This window comes from Necator americanus, chromosome V (genome assembly GCF_031761385.1).
Source record: "Necator americanus strain Aroian chromosome V, whole genome shotgun sequence".
Classification (NCBI taxonomy): Eukaryota; Metazoa; Nematoda; class Chromadorea; order Rhabditida; family Ancylostomatidae; genus Necator; species Necator americanus.
This window is the reverse complement of record NC_087375.1, coordinates 10,526,309-10,544,220: the sequence shown is the minus strand read 5'-3', so window position 1 is coordinate 10,544,220 and position 17,912 is coordinate 10,526,309. Positions and strand designations below refer to the sequence as shown.

General features: G+C 39.1%; 3 protein-coding genes across 6 annotated transcripts; 1 reads left to right on the top strand and 2 right to left on the bottom strand.

Annotated features, from left to right (window-relative positions):
• Window positions 1-1,094: 1,094 nt before the first annotated feature.
• RB195_013498 (uncharacterized protein) lies at window positions 1,095-1,460 on the bottom strand (the record flags this gene model as incomplete). Its single annotated transcript, XM_064203344.1, has 1 exon — window positions 1,095-1,460. The coding sequence occupies one exon, from the start codon at window positions 1,458-1,460 to the stop codon at window positions 1,095-1,097; it is 366 nt and encodes a 121-aa protein (XP_064059225.1).
• Window positions 1,461-2,962: 1,502 nt separating this feature from the next.
• RB195_013497 (uncharacterized protein) lies at window positions 2,963-9,544 on the bottom strand (the record flags this gene model as incomplete). Of its 3 annotated transcripts, none has more annotated exons than XM_064203342.1 (20): window positions 2,963-3,021; window positions 3,408-3,527; window positions 3,588-3,660; window positions 4,302-4,403; window positions 4,601-4,688; window positions 4,991-5,099; window positions 5,148-5,193; window positions 5,262-5,382; window positions 5,563-5,644; window positions 5,696-5,768; window positions 5,968-6,051; window positions 6,129-6,224; window positions 6,281-6,425; window positions 6,480-6,592; window positions 6,656-6,744; window positions 6,910-6,987; window positions 7,074-7,170; window positions 7,247-7,323; window positions 7,652-7,802; window positions 9,542-9,544. In XM_064203342.1, the coding sequence occupies 20 exons, from the start codon at window positions 9,542-9,544 to the stop codon at window positions 2,963-2,965; spliced, it is 1,806 nt and encodes a 601-aa protein (XP_064059223.1). The 3 variants fall into 3 exon arrangements, with proteins under 3 accessions (XP_064059223.1, XP_064059224.1, XP_013304194.2); XM_064203343.1 differs by having other exon boundaries at window positions 5,563-5,638; XM_013448740.2 differs by lacking the exon at window positions 9,542-9,544 and having other exon boundaries at window positions 4,991-5,193.
• Window positions 9,545-11,866: 2,322 nt separating this feature from the next.
• RB195_013496 (uncharacterized protein) lies at window positions 11,867-17,638 on the top strand (the record flags this gene model as incomplete). Of its 2 annotated transcripts, none has more annotated exons than XM_064203341.1 (11): window positions 11,867-12,007; window positions 12,599-12,670; window positions 12,751-12,867; window positions 13,417-13,488; window positions 13,657-13,779; window positions 13,890-14,006; window positions 14,307-14,439; window positions 15,723-15,823; window positions 17,155-17,316; window positions 17,378-17,482; window positions 17,540-17,638. In XM_064203341.1, the coding sequence occupies 11 exons, from the start codon at window positions 11,867-11,869 to the stop codon at window positions 17,636-17,638; spliced, it is 1,242 nt and encodes a 413-aa protein (XP_064059221.1). The 2 variants fall into 2 exon arrangements, with proteins under 2 accessions (XP_064059221.1, XP_064059222.1); XM_064203340.1 differs by having other exon boundaries at window positions 12,599-12,673.
• Window positions 17,639-17,912: the final 274 nt, after the last annotated feature.

The window sequence follows — 17,912 nt, the reverse complement described above, 5'->3', positions numbered from 1 at the left end:
GTGCTGTTGTATTGTAAAGGGTGTATAATGACAGATAGTAAGCAGATTGGGCGATAGTTAGAATGGCATACCCAACTTCAGATCTCCTGGATAGGAAAGCAGGTGGACATGGCTGTCAAAGAAATCAGATTAGAAGTCGTGAAGGATTTCCCCCACTCCTTTCTTCAATGCTATGGTTGTTCCGTTTTGGTTGAGAGTAGCCGCTTTCGTTCTACGATTGGCGAAGTTCCGACTGCACTTCTCCCTTTGTATTCTCTTTATCGCTTCTTTGCTTAGCCTGGAAAGCTTAGACGTGAGTTCTTGCTTGTTAGCGACTAGTGCGGCTCCACGCTGGCGTATCTGCCCAAGAGTTTTTGAAAATAGGCGTCTCTTGGTTGTTTTAAAACACACAACTTTCCTCGTGCAGTGATGAGGGTTCAACGAGCCGATCGCATTCCTCGTCGATGTTGCCCTCAAAACTAGGTTGCTTTTCCTCCTTCTCTGTGATGAGAAATTTTCCACGAATTAATTCTACATGGGATTGGTGGTCTGATGTACAACGTTAGGACATTTGTGCGACAGCGAAATCCCTCAAGTAAAATCTTTTACTAACGATGATAAAGGATGAAGGAAGAGGTGCGCGATTTTGATCAATTCCTATGGGGATGCGCATTCGTTTTTAATTCAGAACTGTTTGAGGTTTATGAACGCGTGTACAGCCCTACAATAATTTGTAGGAGCTAGCCAATGTGTACGTCAGTGTTTCCATTCTCCCAGACAATTCTGGTACCATTTTATCAACCCTGTATGGATGAAAGCGTTTGGACTAGGACGATTTCGAACCAACGATCGATTGCGCAGTCACAGCGGAACTTATTACCGACTCTGCCGCACCCGCCCATGACAACTGATGGTGAAATCACGATCATCATGAACCTGAAATTGCGACTTTACAAGGATGATTTCTTTCGTTAAGGTAAACTCGGAAAGCCTTCCCTCCATATCGTTTCATTGAATATCGACGTAAAGTTCCTGAGTTCTTCTGAAGCCAACTTTGGCGTTGAACTCACTTACAATGATCTTGTAGAAGGCCCTGCCGTTTCTGTAGAACTTTCCTATGCCCATATAGAAAGCTTCAAATCCTTGTAGATTGATTTTGGATGTGAGCGAAGAAGATGAGTCACGACGACTAATTCGGGTCGTGTTGTTCGAGAGAGTTCTATACTTGTGTCAACAAGGACATCAACTCCTCTACTGTAGCATATTCTTAAAAACGGTTCTCCTCCAGTTCCATGTACGGCGTTTACTTGGTGGCTCCGTCTCGTCTTAGTCAGTTCCTTGACGTCGTACATAATCTTTCTGGCCTGCATAATCATACCCTCAATGGCCGCTTCCGATGCCAGCGCACGTGCGTTGTATGTAATGATCGTCCTCCTAGACCTTTTCCGTTTCGGCAGCTTAAATGACTTCTGCAGCCCCATCCTACCATGATAACAACCGTTGCAGGGTTTTCTTGAAGAATCAGGAGTCTGCGTCCTCCAGATATATTGATGTTGTTGATTGTTGAGCGAACGACAGTCGTTTCTGCGTTGTTTTTTTTATGATAAAATTAAGCTTAAAAAGCCTTGAATGCAACCTCAGCTAAGGCAAATAAGCTCACTTCTATGATCACCATTTAAGGCTTTATACCTCAAACAACAATAAATTACACGAGGTTCACTTTTGCAGTTTATTCTTGTTATCGGATCTTGCTATGGGGGCATTTAACGACTGCAATACCAATATAAGTTGAAACGTCAAGGAAAAGTCCGGAAATCATACAAAATAAAAAACCGACTGGGTTTATAAGAGAAAACGTCCCCGACTGCATGCATAACACGGCAGTACGAATAATCCATAACAACCTAACGATATCTGAACTACTCACAATTGTGTGCTGTCTAATACAAAAAATGAAAAGGAGACGTAACCGTTGGGATTCAAAAGCTGTACTGATAGACTACGACGGAGACAAAATAACTAGAAGAAATATACAAGATTGCAACAGCAGAAGTTATGTGCTTACATAATGACTACCCTTTCCATGTAATAAATATCGTTGGTTTCGAACCTGCACTAAGATATTATACATCAGAAGCGAAAATTTAAAAAGATGAACAGATATAACCAAGAGCACTATATACTTGAACATAGGGAACAAAAAAGAACAGCAGTTTTAAGAAAACTATACAATGTACGCAAAAAAAAGAGGAGTACGATGCTGATGTCACTAGATTTCTTAGAAAACGAAAAAAATATACAGATGACAATAAGCTTGGAAAAAAATTGAAAATCAATCAAGTCAAGAGACCATTATCCCTCGTTACAACATTTTATAGGGACACAATACGTTTGGTAAAGTCGAAGACCTCATTCGTCATTTAGCACTTGCTAGAACAAGTAATTTACATGAACAATTCTTTTCCTAGTCTCCCGAGAAAGCGATAAGAACTTGTTTACCCAGACAAAGACCAAAAACTACCGAAAACAAAAGGCGACTAGGTCATCGGATACGTTGTATGTCAACTCCATACTATAGTATTTCACGTTTCGATTGACACCTTTCCTATGCTCTGAAGACTTGGGAGTCTACTGAGCAGGAGAACTGCGCACGTGCCAATACCACTTCTTTCACGTCGTATCAGTAAATGAATCTAAGATTATTCAGCTTAATCCACCTAAGAAATGATGACTACTCCAGATGATGTAGATGTACAGCTCAACAATGAATTAAAAATACGTTTTCATAGAGATCTACTCCACAAATATCTTAGCAAACCCGGCAAACAGAAGTGATAAAGATTGCTCTAAGGACAAAACCCCAAGTGCGACGGTGACGGCGGTCAAAGTGACCAGCAAAAACACACATGGTCTTTCCTCAGACTATTTTAATTCCGCACTCTATTCATAAACTAACTATAATAACAGGAACACGCCGATAACTTCATTCCTTTGCTTCCACTTTCGGCTTTCCATTGGGAGGTTTCGGCCCGCGTTTAATAACTGTAACACATGAAATAAATTATCATAAAAAGAAAAACAGACACAAAGTGTAAAGAGTAAGAACTAAAAGTGATTTTCGACTCTACTATCGCTACCTACTATCGCTTGTATGCGATTAGGCAAGCGCCGATGATGGAAGCAAAATGTAACCAAAAAAAGACAAAATGAAAAAAAGCTCTTTTTAAAGCAATGCTAGCAAAAATAACAAATGAAAAAAGCTTCCTCTACTGAAAATGAGGCTTCTAGACTTCTTCGCTACACGAATAATACACGTATGATCAATTAATTGATGAAATGTCAGGAATTATGACTATCCATTATCAAGTTAGTGGTACAGTTATTTCTCCACTATCACCATAGAGGCTCGGAATAGGGTAAACACTCACATGTTCTGTTCGTCTTGTCCTTAAGCTTCGCTCTTTGCTGAGCTAGTGTCGCTTGTGGAATAACATTTATCACCGTTCCTACCGCTTTCGTTCTTCCTTCGCGGAATACCATCCTAGTTCCTGGAATATAAGTCATATAAAGCAAATGAGCAAGAGGTTTACTTCTTTCAATGCGTTTACCTGGTCGAATGTACTCCGGCAAACGTATGAACCTGAACATTACCCGATCGCGATCTCCAGTTCGTAATACTTCCTGAAAGTTCTAGTCTTTGACTCCAGGGATGTTTCAAACGAAGTAGCCTCATCAAACCCCATTTTAAAGGTACCAAATCTCTGAACAAATGTCGTATGATTTATGATAACGAATACGTCATAACACGTTCTCCAGTGCTCATCAATCTTCCTCTATACCATATAATGGGTTTTACAGAAGCAGCATGAGGAAGAAGAAAGTAGGAACGTCAAGGCACCCTTGGCAAAGATGGAATAGTGAAAAAAATCACTAGTTATTTGCAAAAATGATGATAGATTACCTTTCATTGAATAGGCTTTCATTTCTAGTCATTTAGCTGCGAAACATATATAAAATTAAAAAAAAACACAATTATTGGGCACATACATGCAATAGTAGGAGCTATTGTTCTGACCATCTTCACTTCTGCACAGTTGGCAAAAAGAGCTCCTTCACTTTTGGACGGTTGGCGAAAGGACCCCCACCCCTCACCCCCACACTCTTGCGGTTTGGGAAAGATCCTCATTACTTGAGCTGCACCCCTTGAGCCAGGCCCTTCACCTGAGGAGGTTTCGGCTCCTTTTTATAGAATTTATGATTGTGTGCACAGTAAGCAGCATAACCTTATGTGCATATTAGTGACTGAAGTAATGAAATCTGACCTTAGTCATGCTGACTAGAGTTGCAGTCTGTCGAATTGATCCAATATGAAGCATAGCTTGATAGTTGGGTTTTATCGTCGTAGGGTGGTGCAGAATCAGTATCTGGAAATATTTGGATGTTGAAAGGAGGACTAAAAAAGCATAAAAGTAGAACGGAATTTAGAACAAAAGGTAAAATACAAAGCGTGATTGCAGTATACAGCTGCAGCAATCGAAATTTCAAACTCTTCTTTGGACCCACAAAAAAAAAGTGGGAAAAGACATTAGAAGGTAAATAGAGATATGTTAAAACTGCATACTTCAGCTTCAAACATCATGCTGGACACAGGATTCATCCGTGGGTCCAACATAACCATCCCTTTCCTGACATCACGTTTGGTGACCTTCCTGAATAATTGAAACCTCTGACCTCAGTTACACTTTTTCCATGATGCCAAAATATCACTTAAATGTGAAGGACTAAAGTTCGTCGGAAAATCATTACTACAAATGCGTGAAGAGTGTAATTCAGTCGGCAAAGTTTGAAGCAACGAAGTACATATCTCCAAGTGGCGCATACATAGATGCGATAGTCGGAGCCGATGCTCTGACCTCCTTCACTTTTGAACGGTTGGAGAAAGGACCTCCTTCACTTTTAAACGGTTTGCGAAATTACCCCCTTCACTTTCCTATGGGCGCGTATGACCAACCTCAAAGCAAATGAAGCTGTCTGTCCACATCGTACACTTGACACTGGCATACGCTTCCGATGGATTGACTTCACGGGCAAGGGAACGAATTCTCCCACAGAATTGGGACCTAGCAACAGTGTGTCGTTGACTTTAATAGTTCCAGAGAGCACTGTACCGGATACAACTGTGCCAACGCCTTCTACCCAATAGACGTCATCAATCTGAAAAGAAACTACCTGTCTTGACTAAATCTATGATGACAGAGCAACGTTATAAAGTATGTTCCGACCTGAAAGTGAGCAGGATCATTCTCGCAAAGTGTTCGTCTCAATGGAACAATATTCAGGAACTGTCTCAGAAGATCAAGATTTGTTCCTTCCACGTTGGATACTTGGAAGATAGGACATACTCTAGAAACAGCTACCGGATAAGTAGAACAATAAAATGAAGAACTAATGATAAAAACTGAAATATAGGGACGCTTTAGTCACATAAATAGTTAAGTTAGTTTGGCTGAAATTTCTAGCTATGAAGCAATAGTTTACCATAGAAGAAGTGAATCGTAGGTGCAAAATTGAAAAAAAGATTACCGTTTACTAGGAAAATTGACGGCAGCATGAATTACATCATTAGTATTCCGTACCATCACAGGAAGTTTTCGTGCACCTGCACCTAAACAATGGTTTTAACTTAGAAAAAACAGCTCGAAAAGTACATCCTCACTCTTCACGAGTCTCCCGATATTCTTCATGGTTTCCTCAAGGATTTGAGGTGGGCACATATCTATTTTCGTTACCTAGAATTCATGCCAAACTTTATCAAAGATCTAGAAGAATGGAGTTAATTCAAACGTTCGAAGGAACGAAAAAACAAGAACAAACAAAGATATATGGTCATCAATAGACCAAATATACCGCAGTATAAATCAAATTTTCAGGGATAATAGATCAAATCTGAGGTGAAAGACAAACAAATTCTTTGGAGAAAATACTCACCACGATAAACACTGGGACTGACAGTGAGAGAGCCAGTGACAAGTGTTCTTTCGTCGTACCAATAATCCCCATATTTGCACCAACCTGTACATAAATAAAAAGAGATTTGATACACTGCATTATGAATAGGAAGCAATAACAGAAGTGGAAAATTAACTAACCATAAGCATCGTATAATCGGGCATATGTCCCGTCATTCCGAATATGGTAGTCTTCAGATATTTCTCATGTCCAGCTAAGTCTATGAAGGTTATCAACTGGAAAAGCATGATATGAAACTATGAGCTGATAGTAGGAACAGCTTTTTTCGAACCTTACTGCAATCTCTGCTAATCTGCACCCAGTCAAGGTTATTATTGTGTGGATCTGGTTTATTAACCACTTCGCCATGGACATCGAAGCCGAGAATATCGTTACCTACAGATGATGTTCGACCCGACTCGAACTCATGTTTATGCCTAAGAATGGATTTGAATTGTGACGAACTGTAAGTAGAAATAAGATGTGCCTACCTGAATAACTTTGTTCTCGCGAGCCCTCTTCCATCGTCAAGGGCGCTATGGGTTAACACTCCTAGTAAGGTGGATTTTCCTGCATCTACATTTCCCACAACAGCCACTCGCACCTGACCAGAGATTTTTAATTGAATCAATAGCAAAGACATTTGAAGGATGTGTCCATTTCGAACCTCAATAAAATCTTCGCCTTTTGGAGGATCTCTTACAAGCCATACTTCAGTGGACTTGTTGCCAGTTGTTCTTCTCTCTATTTTAGTTCCTAGAAAATTAGGATTCTGAGGATCGAGTAGTAATAACATAAGAAAATTGCAAAAAAAAAAGTTGGAACGACTTCTGCATAGGCGAAGCAAAAAGTGTAAAACAATGGACATGACAGAACTGAACAGTTGGAAACATTCATCACAAGCATATATGATAGACATACCGACGGCTGGAATAGTTGCGAGAGCTTTCACATGGTTATCAACAGCTATCTCCAAATCTTTGGTTGGGATACCAGATGCTAAAGAAAACATTTGACGAAAATTTAAAAAAAAAGCGAACAAAAACTTTCCGGAGCAACGTTTTTAATCACGAAGTCTAACAAACCTTTCCCTTCAAGCTCTATAGGAACACCAATTTCAATGACCGTTTCGCCTTCACCTTCTAATAACATCTTGCGGAGATGTATAACGTACTGTTCAATCTGAATAATAAATTAACTTCAAAATGCAGTCTCATTCTGGTTCCTAGAAAAAATCCAACTTGGAGTATGAACATACCTCTTCTGGTTTATTTCTCACAAGAAATAATGCATCGAGCCCACCGTCTTTGACATTGGCTTCGTCTTCTTCGGAATCTCAAAAATAGGAAATTGGAATAAGCTGACTGATAAGTCGCTATAAAAAATTGGTAAAACCCGAATTCACAATTTACGTAACATATTGCTACTGCAAACAGTTTTTGAAAAGATTGCAACTGGAACTAGAGTGAATTTATATTCAAAATTCATAATAGACTTTTCCACTAGTTTTGGATTAGGTATTATTATTATTTATTAAGAATATTATATATTATTACTATTTAGGAATCTGAAGTATTATACAAATATTACATGAAAAGTGCGTCTGAAGCCAATGTGAAAGGCAAAATAAGGTAATTTCTGATAAACATTTATGAAAACTCACCGTAAAGTCCAGCCAAACCTTCGGCGGTTTTCTTTGCATTGACAACTTGGCCATTCATACTCGCTGGCGCCGGCTGCGACTTTTTCTTGGGCGATTTGGTTGGGGTCTCTTGTTTCTTTATATTAGAGCTTTCTCCTTCTATTCGATCCATCTAAATACAAGCATAAAATTAGAAGAATATTGCAGAAAGAATAGAATAAGAATATTGCACAATTCGCGCAATGGCGGAACAAAAAACTAGCTTTCATTGAAACACAATTTAAAATCCAAGGAACGGAAGAATGCAAGTAATTGAAGAAGAAATCCAACTAATTCTATAAACTAAGCTATGAATTATAAACTGGCACAATTCCGTTGATATCATTCCTATCAGGAGAATAGAAGCATTGAGATGAGCAGACAAAAGTAGACAGAAAATCGATGCAAATTACTTAAATCTTCTAAAGTATTAACCAATAACAGTCATGGTCCTCTGTTCGAAAAACCACTACAAAACTGCATGATTTAATTGCACTAAAAGAAGTGGAGAGGTAGATAAGGAATGCGTGATCATTGCAAAACAATGCTGAAACTTTATTAAGAAGCAAAATTTCATTAGCATTACGAGTGCATAAAAGATAAAAAGCCTAACTGTTGAAAGAGTACATTTGTAAAAATGAATAAAATCGAACAATAATACCAGCACTGCAATGAAGCGCTTATCGACCGTGTATGTCAGTTATATGTGCGGTTATCTGTCACATTATCCCACTTTAAACGAGGACAGGAAGCCTACATGTCACTCAACCAAAGGTGTTTCAATCGAGAAAAAAAAACCAGCTTTCAAGTTGAATACAGACTATACAGAATGGAATGAGAAATAAAATAGTGAATTTGATTCATTTGCGACTAAAAAAAAAACGAGTGAATCACGACGGACCATAAGATATGTAAAAACAGTGATCGTTTTAAGATGAAAGAAAAGCTAGTTCAGTGAAGTGAAAAAGGCACAATAAGTAGGGAACGTGAATGAAACGTTGAGCGAGAAAAAGGGTGTAAACAATGACACGATTGCACAATAATGCACAATAAAGATAGGCGGCGCTATCGCAGTAACATATAGGGCGGACAAAATTTAGTGACTCACTAACGTTCTTAGGAAATCATTCCCAAAACAACTAACCCTGCGCAAAAATAGCACTTAGATTTTGCTGATTCGCTCAACTGATAATGCTAATAATAAAAAAAAGATCATACACCAAAGAAATAACTGGAACTTTCCAGACTCACAAAAACATATCATTTCTATGAGAAAGAAAAGAGAAATTTCCACTGAAATTGCTCTTGAGGCAGAAACTTGGACCGTCCGCGATATCACAGTTATCGGGTGAAGAAAAAAGTGACGCATGTGAGCCGAAAACTAGACTAAACTTATAAAATACTCCTTGTCTAAAGCATATCTTCATAGTATATAAATAAGTTCGCTTTTTTACAGAAAAAAGTCAGCGGGATTTTTTCGTACCACGTAACGTTTTTTTTTCTTTTCACCATGATCTTTACTCCCCTCTTCTAAACCGATAACGAACGCATCTTCGCAAAAGCAGTGTTGAGTCATGCCACCAATGATAATGTCAATGTCAATGAGAACCTTTATAGAAGGGAAAAGTTTCGACCACTTTCCCCACTCATATGTTGCTCCAAAGAAAAGGAAACACGGATTTCGGGGTTCCAAACAGTTTTACACCGAAATTCTACAACCAATTATCTAAGTAAAAAAACAAAGCGATTCTGCTCGTGATGGGAAAAATACGAACGAAACCAGCCTCATCTCAAATTAGATACTAAGCATTTGGGTTAGTTGTCATAGCTGAACTCAGAAAAAGCATCTTAACGGAAAAAGGAGAAACATACCATTGAAAACTGTTAAAATGTTCGTTTCGTTGCATCGTTGGCCATTGTCGTAGTACACAACTGCATCGCTACAGTAAGTCACCTAATCTGATTTCCTTCGTCGTTGCGATTCCCGATGTTCAGAAGTTGGCTAGGATGTTGTTCGTTTGTCAGAAGCTGGTTGGGATTTGTTCTAGACGAGCTTATCGCCTAGCACAGTATTCATTTTTAATATAACAACATTATTTGAGTGTTTAGTGTAGGTAGCACAGTACGGCAAAGTGACGGAGACAGGGAGGACAGGTATCCACCTACTGGCCTCCTTTTGCCGTTCCGGAGTGTTGAACTGCCGTGCGAATCCTCAATTAACGGAGAGATGATGGCGAAAGGGTTTTGTTTAAAGTTCTTTTTCAAAAAAAAAAAAACAAAAGCATTTTTAATGTGTCCATGGTTGCCATTAATTATTGTTTTTCTTCTGTGGTTTATCGATCATAGCACAGTTTACAAACAATAAAGATGTTGCGAAAGTCCATATCAGAACCTTGTTCTGTAAGGAAATAATTTTTGCAAGACATGAAGCGTTTGAAGGTTACAGTAAGAAGGTAGCAATACATCCACAAATGATTTTTTTAAACTAATGTACTATTCTTTTTCTTTTGTCCAAGAGATCTATATTTTGCACGAACAAACTCCCAAGCTGAATTCGGATTCTAGATAACACTGGAACACTAGAAACAGCATCGAAACCTCATCAAACCATCATTATAACGCTAAAGTGCTACTAAATTTAAATTATAACAGATAAAATGTGTTTGGGAGAGAGACGCTCAACACTGCTCTGATTGAACTATGCTACGAACCGCATTTGGAGCGCGAAAAATCGTCTCAGGAGCACAGCGCAGTCGTTCTTATCTGTCAAACACGGATTGTGAAGAAACCATCTCTCAGACCATTTCCCGTTTCGTTAAAAGTAATACACTATATGACTTAGCTACTGATTTCCAGTAAGCCTATTTGGATGGTTTGGTGAAGTTAAAGCATTACTAGTTCCATCTCTACCTTCCTTTTTTCCCTTAGTAGCCTCAAGCTACATGTCATGGGTTCTCGAGGACTAATGTTCAGGTTTTAGGGCCCCGACTAGCGTGGCTGTTCTTTTCCAGTGATAACCTGTCGATTGATGGACTATCACTTCAAACATTTATCAAATACGAGGGGTATTTGTCAATTAGAAGCAGCATACTGCGAATCTGACGTAGTGAGGGAATCCGCGGGAATAGCTGGAAATTGGGTTGCAGACTGCGAGATCAAAGGTGGTTCCACTCATCTTTCCCTGATCGTCATAAGAATCGGCGTGGGAACCACTTTGGTTATTACGAGTTAAGTTAGAACGTCCCTCTATGCACATGTTCCGGTCCCCTTAGCACCTATACATTGCTTTTACTTGAATAAGTTGGTGAGAAGTCTGGTGAGAGTGATCTTTGGCCGATCACATTTGGATATGGTGCGTCCACAAGGAAACTGAAATCTTCTCCCTGATCATCGTAAAAATCGTCGTCTTCTACGCCGTTTTTTACGATGATCAAGGAGAGATGAGTGGAACCACCCCAGATCCCGGAATCTACAACCTTAACTCTAGATTTTCCCGCTGATTCCTTCACCATGTCAGATTCGCAGTATTCTGCGTTTAAGAATGGTTCCTGCCCTCAAAAGTACAGTTCAATCAGAGCAGTGTAGAGTGTCCCCGCTCGTTAATCCCCTCCCAACTTCACTTTACCCAAATGTAGCGAGAGTAATTGTTTAGGGTGCACACACACACACACATACACACGTGAACTATGATAACACTGAACTGTGCTCTCCCGTTCACGGCTGCCTGACAACTAATCGTAATCGTAATCGAATGGACGCGCTATCGCTGTTGTGCAATGTGGTGCAACATTACCTGAACGCAATTCTCCTATATAGTTGGAAATTTCCCAATTTTTTTTTTTGTAGTTACACGTTTTTATTGTATATCAATAATTTTGCAACAGATTTTGGAAGCAGGATAAAATTCTGACCTCATAGTTCCCTAACCTTCACACCGTTTCTCTCATTGAACTATCTCCGTCCTGGTCCGTCATTTTCCCGTCAACCAAGGGAATTCTGATCAAACAAAAGGATTTTCTCAATAATCAAATGTTAAAAACTTCTTGAAATCAAAATATTCTTACGTTTCACTGTTCAACGCTTGTTCTAGTTAACAAATTTAATTATAGGCATGTGAATGAGGTAGTTCTCTGCCTACCCTACATCCCTCCGTGTAGTATATTTAACAGTAATGACAATTCAACCTCTAGGATTCCTATGAACCTATACACACCATCCAATGGACTGTTTGAAACCCATGTCACATGGAAAGATGTTGAAGAAGATATGCAACGGGCATTCGAAACTGAAGCATTCTTTGGTCCCTGTAAAAGTGCAACGAACATAGGAGAGGGCAACGTAAGCTTATCATAAAATTATCATAAATTGCTATACTATGATTTATTTATGTATTCACAACTATCGTTTTATTTCTATTACTTATTTTTATTTCCATATCATTCCTTTTCATGATTTTTAGCATTTTTTATTTATCACTGTTGTAGTGTATTAAAATTATTATTATTAGTATAAAATAATTTATACCGTCGAGTGCTTAAAGGAAGCATACCACGAATTTGAGGTGGTACAGATTTCAGGTGGAGTATTCGTATACGGGATCGTAGGTAATGGAGAGAATTGTGGTCCCGTCCATTCCTTCCTAATTGCCGTAAAAACGGCTTGGAGGATACGGCCTCGGGCGTTCTGGCGCACTATTTTCCACAAGGAGTTCGATTGGAGCGCGCCAGTCTTGTGCACGCACCGCATCTTCCTGGCCGTTTTTTTTACGGCAATTAGGAAGAAATGGACGGAATCACCTTCCTCTCCATAATCTACGATCCCGTACACGAATACTTCACCTGAAATCCGCACCACCTCAGATTCGTGAGGTGATGCCTTTAAAGAAGGTGGAAATTAATTTCATAGAGGAAATCAATCCATTGTTTTTAGGGTTATCTGTCAAGAATTGTCCTTATTGAACCAGACTGGCAACAAAAAGACAGGGAACTCCCTGAAAGATTCGTCGTCAAGTTTAGTTTAAAGTCAACTTCTTCTTCTTCCGTTGTCTTCATTAATCACTAATGGTTCCTTTCAAAATTTAGATTGTATGTCAACTTGCGATGAAGAAATTCACAGCAGAACTAACAGAAGGAACAAACGTTGAGGATTGTTTCGGTTCATCGAAGTTCGCGATTACATGGGAGAACGTTCAGAAGAGGGTAATAATACTATGATTATAGTAATATCAAGGACATCCCTAATGAAAATAGGAATTCTGGGCTTCAGTAAAGTTTTGCATACGCCTTATGTACTCATAACAATGAGCAGAAAAGTTCCAATTTTTCACTTTATTTGCTCTAATACCTGCAAGTTCACCCACGTCCACCCCTCCCCCATTCTTTCACATCGTATCCAGAAAATTCTTCAGTCTTTCCCTTAGTCTCACTACAGCTTTGTTGCGGTCCTTGCTTAGAATGTTTCGGGCTTCCGAGCCTTCCACATTTTGTCGCGTACTTGCGTATGTATGGATGGAAGCTGTGCAGCTTGCCAAATAAAAATAGAGGTTTTTTCGATTTCACAAAATCGTTCAAAAATTGTGGGTATAAGAATTTTAAGCAAAACTTTTTGGAACCTCTATAACCCCTAGAGCTGGTATTGTAAGTAGGTGGAAGTCACCGAGAGGTCCTAAAAAATTCGTCACAAAAGCCATGAAAATTTTCTTCTACCTCTCTATTCCTAGTAAATAAATCTTCTATCTAGTTTTTCAGCTTCACAATGCAGAAGTAACCATATACGACTACTTGAAAAAACTTCCGAAGGGAGAAATTCCGTGCGGAGAGGTGCGTTGTGAGTTCTTAAGTAGAGATGAAAAATGTAAATAAATGTAAAATATAATGTGATCTCCCTTGTTGAACTGGTACTAACGAAAGAATATTTAATTTATCTACTCCTTCTGGGAAACTTCGTCCGGACGTGTCTACATGTGCAATAAGGAAGATTGATTTCAGTTTTACTTTGCCAGAAAATTCTCGGAAAATAATCCTCTCAAAGGATATCTGGGCATGGAGTACTTAGACAACACAAAACCAGTGCATCTCTTCGAGAATGTTCCTCTGAAGGCTATAAAGCAGGTAGACTTGAAGTCATTTGTGAGGTTACTGAGTTGAACTTATTTGGAAAATCCACTTTAGCATAAAATCTATTCTTGGACATATGTTATATCTTATAGTACGGATTTCAGATCCTCCGTGCAGTAGCTTCTCTGCAAGCTCTTTCACTTAATTTTACACCGGAAGAGAAGAATCGTTTCACAACAACTCCTTTCACAGAAATGTTCGCGCATTTCTATACAGATGAGGTTAGTGGACTCAAGAATCCTGGTAGCTGTATTTTTACTCGAAAATCCAAGAAAATACTCAAGAATTTGGGAAAATAATTAAAAGCTTGTTGAAAACACACTTTATTCTAACCTCCTCGTGAAAATTCCCATGAGGACAACAATTTTCCATGGAAAATCGTAGGATACACCTTTTCGTTAAAGTAAAGCTGCGTTTCCAACGCCTTATGCAACAATTCTTTAGGCGTTTTCCGTAAAAACCTTTGTTTCTTAAACAAAAAAAAGAATTCAGAGAAATTGTATTAAATGAATCATTTCTAGGTAACAGAAAGCTTCATGAAGATGTTTCGAGATTTCGAAGACGGAACATTTGCGGAAAAAGTTGACAAACTACAAGAGATCATACCGGATTTGATGGATCTATCTGCAATGGATCAACTACCTGATGAGATGGGTACTGAAACACTGTTACTGTTACTGTTAACTGTCAAACATATAGAAAGTAGGGTAAGTTTTGAGTGGCACGTAAAATAGGAGAAATTATAGAAGGATCAATATTAGGTTGGTCAGAAACTTACAATTTAAAAAATCTACGATAAAAATGCACAGTACTGCAGGTTACATTCTTAGCAGAAGGTTGTAGGTTACTGTGCGGAAATGTAGTACGAGGGAATGGACTGTAACGAGTTACACATTACTGGGAGAAATACTGACTTCGTAGTACGTAAATGAGTAAAGGAGCGCTTATCGATCGCTTAGGGGTCGCCGAATTGTAGCGACCACCTATTCAGTCAGAGCGATCAGTCAATCGTTCACAGCACAAAATCGTCTACCAGCACCAATTGGAAAGTGTTATACACTGTAAAATGTTATACCTTGGCATAAAAGACGGAAAATCCAATTAGAAAAACCCTCAAAGCCTCCAGCTTAACCATTAAGAAGTGAGTTATACATGAAAAAAGCGCACTTGAACCGATTTTATACACCATATATTGTTAAAGGCATCACCCCACGACTCTGAGGTGGTACGGATTTTAGGTGGAGTATTCGTATAGGGGATTGTAGATTAAGGAGAGGGGGGTGATTCCGTCCATCTCTTCCTAATTGCCTTAAAAAAAAGCTCGGAAGATACGGCTTCGAGCGTTCCGGCGCCCTATTTCCTACAAGGAGTTCGATTGGAGCGCGCCAGTAGTGTGCACACGCCGCATCTTCCGGGAAGTTTTTTACGCCAATTAGCAAAAAAAGTGGACGGAATCACCCACCTCTCCATAATCTACGATCACGTATACGAATACTCCACCTGAAATCCGTAAAATCTCACACTCGTGGACTGATGGCTTTAAGCGAAGTGTAGGCCACAGATAGGACACGAATTTCTCGCAGATAACAAGTGAAGAGTCACTTTTAGAACACTGACTACAATGAACTAGTCGAAACCAATAATAAATCTGGTCCAGACAGCAATCTGGTTTTCCATACAGCACAATGGAAGACCATCCAGAAAGAAGGCCAAGAGAAAGTTAAGAAAGGAAAGACGACGTCTAACTCAAGAAAACACCGGCATAAAATACTACATACTTATTTTGTTCTTACGCAAAATCGCGCTGGACATGTGTTATGATTGGGAAGATCATCTACCGTTCACTTCGTTTACTAATATCGGTAAGGAAATAATCGATGAAATTACAAGATCTGTATTTTACTCCTCTTCCTTTAACATTTCGCATTCATTTTCAGGAATGGAACGAGTGCTGTGTCATGGAGACATGTGGTCAATGAATATTCTCTGGAGGGAAAGTGGAAAGGACCTGAACGTGGCTGCAGTGATAGACTTTCAGGTATAGAACCGATTTCTCGCCTTTTACACGAACGTGAAGGAGATCGACAGGTTCCCCAGAGAGGATCTATAGAAAGCTTCAAAGCACATTAGATTATAGGGAGGTCTTATGCACTAGGTTGCTCTTACACCAAATTTCACTGTTTTCAAACATTTATAACTTTATTGTTCACGGGTATCAATCCACAAAATTAAGATAATCATGATCCACTACGTATGACCGCGCTTCATTAGACTATCAATTCCAGAAGTCCAGAACTCTAGCGGTTGACGGGAATTTCGTTTCCCAGGTCTTTCTGATCATAAGTTTTTCTCTCGTAGGTACTGTTTAGTCCCTGTAGGGAGAATAAGCAGGGTATGGTGGAACTTCAACAACCAGGTCGGCAATTCTCTGGCGAGTAAGCTCTACCACGTGAGCTCGGGCACTGTCGTGAATTAGAGCAACACGGCCAATTTTCTTTTCTTTCAGAAACAATACATTTGCCTGTTTTTGCAGAAGTTTTTTTTTCTCTTTTTTTTTTGAGAAGCGTAGACTTGACTGGTCACGGTGCTTGAGAATAAAAAACACGCCTTCTGAAATCTTGATCGAAAAAAGTTTCGGTGCAATATTTCCGAACCAAATTAATGCTTTCAGACTAAACTAAGTCAACATCTACATTAAGTTATTCTATTTTAAAACAGAGTGCACTGCTCTGTTTTCGATTTAGAAGATTTTTGTTAAATGAAATCCTCAGAGGACGGTTGGAACAATAACTGAATGTGCTGGGAATTCATCCATCAAAAGTTCACTTTTTGTTAAGTTTACAATTCCACCAAGTTCAGTAAGTTTTTCCTGTTGTTGCACTGCTTTCAACGATAACTTATCCTGTGCTTTCTATATAAGGTAACTTTATTGAACAAAGGTAGCAATACATGTGTTGCAGCAGATGGAATCAACACACATAGGGTGCTGAAAAAGAAAAAAAAACGAAGTTTTAAACAACATTTTACGCTCGTTCACCAGAAAGTAGTAGCTGCTCAAAGCATGCAGAAATTTCATATTTGAATATGAAATGGAACTCCATCTTCAGGAGGACGGTCATGTAGGAAAGGGAAGACGTTTGGATGAAGTACCAAGAAAAAAGATTTCCTTCTGTAAATTTTCTAGAGCCAAAATAATCAGGCAAAGTACACCTACGAATTTGGTATATCATTCTGTAAGCTATGTAGTTCTTCTGTGGTGGTTACATATGTGTAGTAAGACGAGAGCTTGTACGTGGAACTGAAGGGTCCTAGATCCATCCACGTTCTTGTCTCAATCGAAGCATAAGTTAATATTTCATTTGGTCTCAGGCTAGCCATATGGGTTGCGCAGCGACCGACCTCGCACGTTTGTTCGCTTCCTGTTTAAGTGGGAAAGACCGACGAGAACACTGGGAGGAACTTGCCGAGGAATTTTATGAATTCTTAAAAGAGAGGATTGGGGACAAAAAGATGCCTTACACACTTGAACAGGTACCTCTATATATCAGCAAAGAAGTAAGTTTACGTTAAACAAAAGCTAGCTTATCTTCAGCTCAAAGAGTCTTATCGACGAGCGTTCCCATTATTTGCGTTTATGATAGTGCCTTTTGTTGGAACTCTGTTCGAATCGCAATGTAGGGATTCTGAAAAAGAGAAGGTACGAACGTGAAAATGTGCACAAAAACTACATGAAAACCTTATGGACATATTTCAGTTTTTGGACATCGCAAAAGAAAAGATCGAATGCCTCCTGGATGACCTACTGGACCTCCACGAGCGAAACGTGAAGTTGAAAAAAACTAAGTCAACGTAAATATAAACATATAAGAGCAAGCGGAAAATAAAACGTACACATACAGGTCCTTTCCGCTTTTCTGACTTATACAAATGAAGTTATTATCTCGAACTTCACAGATCCAAATGAGTTGGATATCATTTAATGGATAATTTCGTCGCTAGTAAAACTGACTGCTTCAAATATGGGAATGTTCCGTGAAAACCACGGAAACCAGGCTTTATTGAAAACAAGAGGAGTTTTTCCTCACGTTGGCTTCCTGAAATCCACCTCTCAACTCTGTATGAATTCG